The following is an 8,529-nucleotide window of genomic DNA, read 5'->3' as shown; positions in this document are numbered from 1 at the left end:
GTGCAGAGTTACAATAATTCAGTTCCACTTCAAAGATATGCGTTTGACCATTTATTTTTCCACAAAACATGTAAAAATACAACGGGTAGGCTACCGGCTACCAGCTACTGAGCCGTGGCGTGATGTTCTGGGCGGTTTTAATCACCAGCAGCAGAGCCCCCCTGGGCCGTGCACATCCCGTGCCAGTTTGTGTTGTTTCCAGTCAGGAAGCTTTCTGTTGCTCCTCTGTAAAAGTTAACAAGAACTTGGCACGGGAATTTAGCCTTCTGAAGTTTCCTGAAGAAATCCAGCCGTTTCTGAGCTTTCTTGACCGGGGTGGAGATGTGTGATGTCGATGTCAGGTTTCTCTGTGATGCTGATCCTCAGGAACCTAAACCTGTTCCCCTGCTCCACCTCAGCTCCACTGATGTAGACAGGGGTGTGTGTCTTCGTCTCCTTTTTCCTAAAATCAGCTCCTTGGTATTGCTGTTGTTGTGCAGTAGGTTGTTCTCTGTGCACCACTCTGCAAGATTTCCTCCTGATATGAAGTCTCATCGTTGTTTGTAATCCGGCTGAAGATGGTGTCTCCATGTCACAGAGTTGTTTCCATGTTGGGGGCTGCAGTGGTGGGTCTACAGCGGGAACAGGAGGGGGCCGAACACACAGCCCTGGAGGGCTCCAGTGTGTGTCCTAAGGTCTCAAAAAAGATTTACCATGCATCACTGATACATTTATACATGATTTTATTCAAACTATTGCTATACTAACACTATACTTCATGAGGCATTTTTCCAAATATTAAATAAAACCAATGAGAAAGGAATATTCCCTCTCAGGTCATTGCTGGTCAGTAATAACTGGCTTAACTACACCACTTCACAAAGACATAGGTTTGATTTATACCATCATTCATTTTAATGCACATCTGCAAACATGTAAAAACATATATACAAGTCTTAACACTGGAGACATTACAAAATTGTGCTTACAAAATTGGAACCATGCAAATAACTGACAAGACATAAAAGAGTAATAGTGAACATCACCCTCCCAACACCCCCCCCCATTAGGATAGAAATAAATATACATTAAAAAGAGGAGCATGTAGATGCCATCAATTAGTAACAGTCCCTCAAAAAATATTCACCCTGACACTTTTGCACATGATAAAAAAAGACTTTCAAATGCAAAATGTCTTTTTGTTTTGGTCTTAGAATGCTTGCTCTTTCAAGCTGAACAGGATAAAGTGATTGGATATAGATATCTAGCTAAAGGACTGCTTTTTCTCAGGCGATGTCAAGTAAGAGGAATGGAGCAGGAAAATGTCTTATTTGTGGTGTTAAGAGATTTTCAGCCACTTATTTTTATAATCGTATTCAATCTGCCCTCCTCTTCTACAGACATTAGGTCTGTCTCACTGCGGTTTAAGGGTGTAGGACAGCACAAACCAAGGGGTCACTCAAGAAGGAGTCAAGTTCAGAAAATGTATATACAGAGTTATAGAGTTAGTATTTGTTTTTGCCATGGACTCACAGCAACTCAGTACTTACACCAAATGTCTTAATGATATTTAAAAATAACTCAGGATTAGGTGTAGGAGACTGACCTATTGCACAAAGTTAAATCCATCCAAAGGCAGCTACAGTGAGTTCTTGTGTTTCTTTTGAAGGTTAAGCCTGCTGGCCAATGTAGTGAGAATGAGAGCCACAGACAGGGTAGGGAAGTCAGAAAGTGTGCAGAGGCGGACTAACACATTGTTGGTTTTGGTCTTTTTTTTTTTTTTTTTTTAAATGGGATTTGTTGAAAATAAGAAAAATAGAATATTGCCAGACTTGTCCTTTCCTTTCCCACGATGTTAAGAGCTTTATTTAGCTCAGTTTTTGTTGGTTAAATTTTAGTGAGTACAAAATGATCCTAAAGTGAGGTGTTGTCACCACTGGACTGATATATTTTATCCAACAGTCCTTATATACTGGATTTAAATTCAAAAGCAAATAGTGATTCGATCATCTCCAACATCTCCTAATGAGTCAAACGCCATCCAGTATTTGACAGGAGAGCCAATGATGGCTAATTTTGACACCAGAGAATGACACCAATTCTGATCTGTTATGAGATGTTGAGCAAATTTTAACTTAACACAATTTAGAAGAACATCCTTTTCAGTTCTAATGAAAGAGCACTTCTGACACAAACACAAATAATTTGAGCAGCTTATTAACACATTTTCCAGCTTATTAACACATTTTCAAAGCACTGTATCATTACATGCTGTTTGTGAAAAGTAAACAGCTTCCACACATACAACCCTCACCAATCTAGACTACATTGCAATATGGTGTCTTGTATAGGATGGTCAAGTAAGATTTGATTTGAACTTTGGTAGCAGAAAAAACAGACAGGGAAAATCAAGAGTTTTTATCAAAAATTATACATTACAGAAATATTCAGATGCCCTGGAAATTGTGTCTGTTATCATTTTGGGCATGTATATGAAGGGTCATTTTTGAAAATCCTGCACTTTGTACAAGTAGAGATGACACATGAGTGAGTTACAATGACCTCTTCAATATTTATAAGGATTTCAGTTTCATCCTTGTTCATATTAACACTGGGATGCCTTTGTGAGTATGCATTAAATGATTCAATAAGCTAAAGTATCATCAACATATTTTGAGCTTAAACAGCTTTCTGAGATTATTTATTTTCTGTTTCCCGACTGATTAACATGTTACAAACTTGTGACTGGATATTACGGCAGTGGTAAAGTTCGCAGATACACATTTACATTCAAATTATAATCTAGACTTAATCAAGCCATGACCAGTCTGCCACATCATATCACATATGAAGTGTGCACAACACGATAAAATAATAAAAGAGAATCAACACGTCGAGCTGTGTGTGTTTGTTGGTGTTCACACTGAACATTATCAGGCTTAAGCAAAGGTTAATCTGCAGCATTAACCCTGGGCTATTTTACCTATTCATTTCGAGTTAACAATGGTTTTATTTCCTTAAAAACAATCAACTGCAGGCCTGTTTCCAGTGAGAAACAGGATTTGAGTTTAGAACAGCAACTGCAATGATGTTCAGTCATGCTACTTCAGCTAGCTTGTCACTCCACTGTTGCTCCACTTTATGTGTTAGCTTTGCTAAAAGAGTAAAGAGTGGGAAGAGGTTTTTCACGCTAATCATCAAGCTAAGAATCTTTAATGTCACTGCTTACTTCCTTTTCATGTCTGTTCCTTTAAATGCTGTTGGCTAAACAGTCAAACCCAAGAGCCTCAAAATAAGAAATGTCTTCCTCTCAGCCATATGCATTTTGCTGGGACAAGCATACCAGATTTTCTAATCCTCATACACACCAGCTGTTTCAGTCCGCTGTCTTGTGCCAAATTTCCATTAATTTTTCTTATTTATATCCAAAATATCCAAAGTCGTTGTAGCTGTTTGTAGCTGACGTAATGCTAACTAGCTGTTTGAGGCTGCTCTGTCCGAGTCATGCAGTTATGTGAACATAATTCAAACCCTCTGCCCAACAGGTTAGCCTTCAATAAACAGCCAAATTTTATGACATATACTTCTAATGGAACAGATATTTCGACTCATCCATCATTAATGTACTGATGTGAGTTGCGGTGACATAACGCAACGATCTAGTGGGTGCTTTTGAGGTGTTACGTTTTTAATAATGCACAACATGCTGTACAGCTATTAGAAAATAACATTCAATGTGGCTGCTAAGGGTTTGGTGTGTGGTTTTTTGATAGTAGCACAGGGCGACAAGAATTATCTAGCTTAGACCATTTCCACTTGCCAGTAAATCAAATATTTTACTCATTAACTCCCATTCAGTGGAAATGTTGTGGTGGCAACATCTTTGTTAGCCCCAAAATAAATGTCACTTTCCCTCTGACTGAAATGTATTCTTAGCACAGAGTACTGAAAATTGTGAGGCACTGAATTGAAAGTTGGCATTAAATGTCTGGTCAGAATGGTAATGTTTTTTACTTATTCTTTTATCACATAATTCCAATTTAAATCAAAATTTTGTCAATTGAAGACTTTTATTTAGGCAAAATTCTTAGTCAGCTGCTTGTGTTTAAACATCATTTAACTGTTTAGAATGTTGGCTTCTTTTGTTATTGTAGAAAAACATGGCTATATTTCTCAAAGTATCAAAAAAAGTATAATTGTGGTATCTGTACCAAAATAATCTGTTAACGTATTGGCACAGTATCATATTGCACCAATATCTGTAAATGTCAAACAATCCCGAGCCTAATTACTAGGCTAGTAAGAGCAGAAATCAGCAGCCTTCCAACTATGAGTATGACTTGTGAATAGAGATGATGATGATGCTGCTATGCCAGAGCCATGCATTATCTATAAATAATGCACACCCTCTGGCCAATCACAATGAATGACCATGGCCATGGCATAAAGTATTGTAATGAAACAACTATAGAGATACGTGTAAACCCAGGTTGGAGAAAAACCTCAGCAGTAGTGTTCAGTGTGAAAAGCACCACAAGTTCCTCTGATGGTTCTTGCCCTTCTTTCAATACAAGTTCCATTTATTTTGTCATTCTACAGCACAGGTCTGCACAATGATTTGAAAGTATGTATTTTGTTCTTCAAAGAAATTCATCTACATTTCCAATGGGACAAAAGGAATTGTTGAGACATAATTCTCAAGAAATAATCATTTTCAGAAGGTTACTAGTAAAATATTCTATAGGCAAGGCCCATCACTTCATATTTATTTTATCCAGACAGAAAATATACCCAGAAATACTGTCTCCTGTTTCGCATCATTAAACAGATAAGGCATACATGTTGCTGACATTAAAAACGTTCAACTTCTAAAAATTAAAAAAAAAACCTTAAAGAACAAACATGCACTATTGCTCAACCCAATTAAACATTTGCTCAGCCTGACTACATGGTTGCAGTGGGATTTTTGTTTAATTCTTGGCTCTGTTGTTAAACATTTCTGGTTTGTTATCATGACAAACTAAGATCGGTAGTGTACAGTAGGACTAATGTGGCTCCCTCTCCCTCAGATGTTCAGTGCAAACATCATTATCTGAGCAGAAGTCTCCATGGGAGAGATGGCTGTGAGAGGAGCCTTTTCCCATAATGCATCGAGAAGCAAGTGGCATCTCCTCCTCACTTCAAGAAAGGAACAGTTTCAGCCTGTCCTCAGAGGTTTCACAACAGTCTCCACTGACCAAACATCAGACATCAAGTTAAAAAGCAGTATGCTGGGTTTTCCCAACACATCTGTCCAGGCTCTTCATTGATCAAGTCCTTCCACGATACATGTTTGACATGACAATGTTTTTTAATGTTTAAACTCCAACCTACCACATCTGAGCAGAACAGGTAGAAGGAAAAGAGTCAGCAGGTTAGGAGTTATCCTGCAGCTCTTTAGCCTTGGTCAGGATGGTGTGGACATCTGAGATGGGGTAATCCTGAAAGGAACATCAGTAAAAGAATTAAAATCACAGTCAGTTTAGGTAAGAACATCAGCTGTACTGTACATCTCAATATGAAGCTTTGGGGTTTTTATGTTTCTCTGTGTATTATAAAAAGTCTTACCTGCAGTAATCTCATATTCACTGTGAAGTCTCCTGCCAGTAGGTTATCTCGGATGAGTCTGTGAACAGAAGAAACCATGATTCACATGAAAAGTCAGAGGTATCAATGCTGTAGGAATATAGGGAGCACAATCTGAAAAGCTCACATGAGCATGGCGCAGCAGACCAGGATGAGGAAGTGGAATCGGTCCTGGTCAGAAAACAGGGTGTCCCAGATGCGGATGACGTCTGGTAGAAGGAACTCCTGAGATAACAACAAGGTCAGCCAGCGGAATGTGAAATACTGGGGTTTGATGTTCTGCTCCTCCTGTGTGGACAGATAGAAATGAGGGAAAAGCAGAGGAAATGGCAATTTCAATGTTGTTTTTAGATAAAATGTGAACCTATCCTTTAACAGGCTGATTGTCTGCCTCCCTCCATCTCTCGCTTTCTTCCTCCTCTTTCTCTTCCCTCTCACTTTACAAACAAAAAAATTGTGTTGCTCTACAGTACATGTGGCAGTGATGATGCTAGGTACGCATCCTGCATCTCTGACGCATTCAAATGGACGCAGTAACCTCACTATCGACATGTCCAGGGGACGCACCTATTTTTTCCCTGATAATGCTACATTGTGAACAACAAATCCATGTTGAAATCATAGAAATAAACAAAAGAAAACCTCACTGTTAAAAATATTGTGTAATTTATTTTCACGCTGCCACCTCTCACCTGCTCTCTGTATCGGGGCTGAGCACACACAAACAATTTTTGGACCCCATGCAACTATGCTCGTTGCTGTAAGTAAGTGCCAAAACTTTATCAATACACCTGTTCAACAACAAACGTGTAAACATGTAGAAAGCGATATTTTAATCTGCTGTCTGCAGTCTCTCTTCCACCGCCGCTATGTTTCACACAAGCACAAGCTCGGCCAATAGCGAATTGTTACAAGCTAAAACGAAGCTGTCTGTATGTAGTCTAACTGTTTATCTTAGTTTGCCACGAATCTTAAAATTTGGCAAATTCTTTAAACTTACTGCTGGCTGAGACAAACCAGCACTTTACTGTTGCTGCTCTAGAAACAGTAAAGTTATATTTAAAATATTCTATTCTAATCCTGTTCGTTTTTTTAATAATATAATTTTTAAAAAGCAATTATTTAGTAATGAAAAAGAACCGATAAGAGGAGTAGTATTGATAAAATCCTAATGATACCCATCCCTAAACACGAGTTCAACACTACAATTTGTCAAAAAACACACAATTTAACAAGGACCCACTCAAATAACCACCTGTGGGTCCCAGAGACTCACTACTTCAACTTCACTGTATGTGTTATGACAAAGTCAGTAACAATTAAAATGTAATATTAAATATTCATTTTAATATAAAGTTATTTGCCAATAAGTATGGGGATTTATATTACAGCTGAAACGATAAGATAAGATATTAATCGATAACGAAAATAATCAGTTGCAGTCAATAGTTCCAGCTCTGATTTATATACATTCACAGGTGAATTTCATGCTTCAGAGATGCAAGCTGCTCCGGCAACATAGACCTGGCACGGACAAACAGCAGAATGGAGAGAAGAGTCGCGAGTAAGACGCTCTGGTCACAGAGATCGCAGCCGTGAGGAGCCGGAGCGTGACGTAGCCAGAACCGGTGGATACTGGGTTTTACAGTTAACAACACGCGGTTTCAATCGAATCATTGACGTTTAGAGGGCAGCACTAGAAAGCCGTTTGAAACATCCCCATAGCTCTCTGAAAGGAACAGAGAATGAGCAGGAAGTGGGAATGAAGCCTTGACCGTACCAGCTTGAGATAGAGCTCCAGGTCTTTGTCTTTGAGCATGGAGTACACACTCTCCATCTTGTAGGTAATGCCGCACTGAGAGTCATCCAGGCTCTTGATGAAGTTGTCTCGGTTCTCCGACATCAGGTTGGTGAAACAGAAAAATGTATCTGCTTCAGCGTGCTCTGAACAATGAAGCAGACAGGAATCACAAAGTGCTTATATTTATTATTGTATGAAACATCTCAAATTTTCAAATTTTCAATACAAATGTTACCGACCTTTCCACTGGCTGTTGGGGTCCGTGGCAAAGGTGTAGTAAATTGGACCAACAATCTCATTCATGCCCTGTACGTAGGCAATACCAGGGTTGAGTTTGGCATAGATGAAGAGGATCCGCTCCACCACCTCCCAGTGTGCTTCACTCCCATTGGGCAGCACCTCATATTCATTAGATGGATACAAGTTCAACGCTTTTCCAGGGGAACTGACCTGGGAGGACAAATTCAGCTTACCAGAAAGTGGTGCCATTTTTCTGCAAACATTGTATAATGTTGATTATATGCAGCACATACAGTGTTTGTTTTAAACAAAGATATTTATGTAAATTCAGTGAAAAAGAAGATGAGACGTAAAAGTAAACTAAAAACAATAAAATAGCAGTAGGTAAATCAAAATCACTGTACTGGTGTAAAAGTAGCAGTAACCTGAAAACAACACTTGAAGCCCAGTTTCCCGATAATGATCGATCTTAGGAGTTAAGAGCGTTTTGTAAGAGCATTTCAACTAATGCTCTTTCACACTTTACATGCGTTTACATCAACATCAACTGCTTTACGTTGGGCAGAAAAGGATGCTGGATACACTTTAAAGTAACGTGGCGTATGCTAACATGTTGATGTTTAGCAGGTATAGTGTCTTGCCCAAGGACACTTCGACATGTGGACAGGAGGAGGTGGGGATCGAACTCCCAACCCTGCGATCAGTGGACGACCCGCTCTTCCTCCTGAGCCACAGCCGGCCCGTAGATCGGTTAATTTGATCCAGACCGAGGGTAAAAATGATCCATTGTTGCATTTTAGTTCTGGTCCAGTTCCTGTTCACACGGACATTTTTTTTTACAAACGAACCAAGAGCTGTAAACAGTTATATACACTGACAGGTAA

General features: G+C 39.1%; 1 protein-coding gene across 2 annotated transcripts in view; it reads right to left on the bottom strand.

Moving 5' to 3' along the window:
- Positions 1-38: 38 nt before the first annotated feature.
- tbc1d13 (TBC1 domain family, member 13) overlaps positions 39-8,529 on the bottom strand; it is a 26,104-nt gene continuing 17,613 nt past the window's right edge. Inside the window, exons 8-13 of one of the 2 annotated variants that reach the window (XM_044173913.1) lie at positions 7,645-7,855; positions 7,385-7,548; positions 5,732-5,892; positions 5,587-5,644; positions 5,353-5,459; positions 39-676 (exon numbers count right to left, since the gene is read on the bottom strand). In XM_044173913.1, the coding sequence (XP_044029848.1) occupies positions 5,394-5,459; positions 5,587-5,644; positions 5,732-5,892; positions 7,385-7,548; positions 7,645-7,855 (660 nt within the window). In that variant the 3' untranslated portion in view covers positions 39-676; positions 5,353-5,393. The remainder of the gene's footprint in view (positions 677-5,352; positions 5,460-5,586; positions 5,645-5,731; positions 5,893-7,384; positions 7,549-7,644; positions 7,856-8,529) is intronic. The other variant, XM_044173912.1, reaches the window with a different exon arrangement.

This window comes from Siniperca chuatsi, linkage group LG18, assembly GCF_020085105.1.
Source record: "Siniperca chuatsi isolate FFG_IHB_CAS linkage group LG18, ASM2008510v1, whole genome shotgun sequence".
NCBI lineage: Eukaryota > Metazoa > Chordata > Actinopteri > Centrarchiformes > Sinipercidae > Siniperca > Siniperca chuatsi.
Note: the sequence above shows the minus strand (reverse complement) of the source record. Positions and strands in the feature narration are given on the sequence as shown.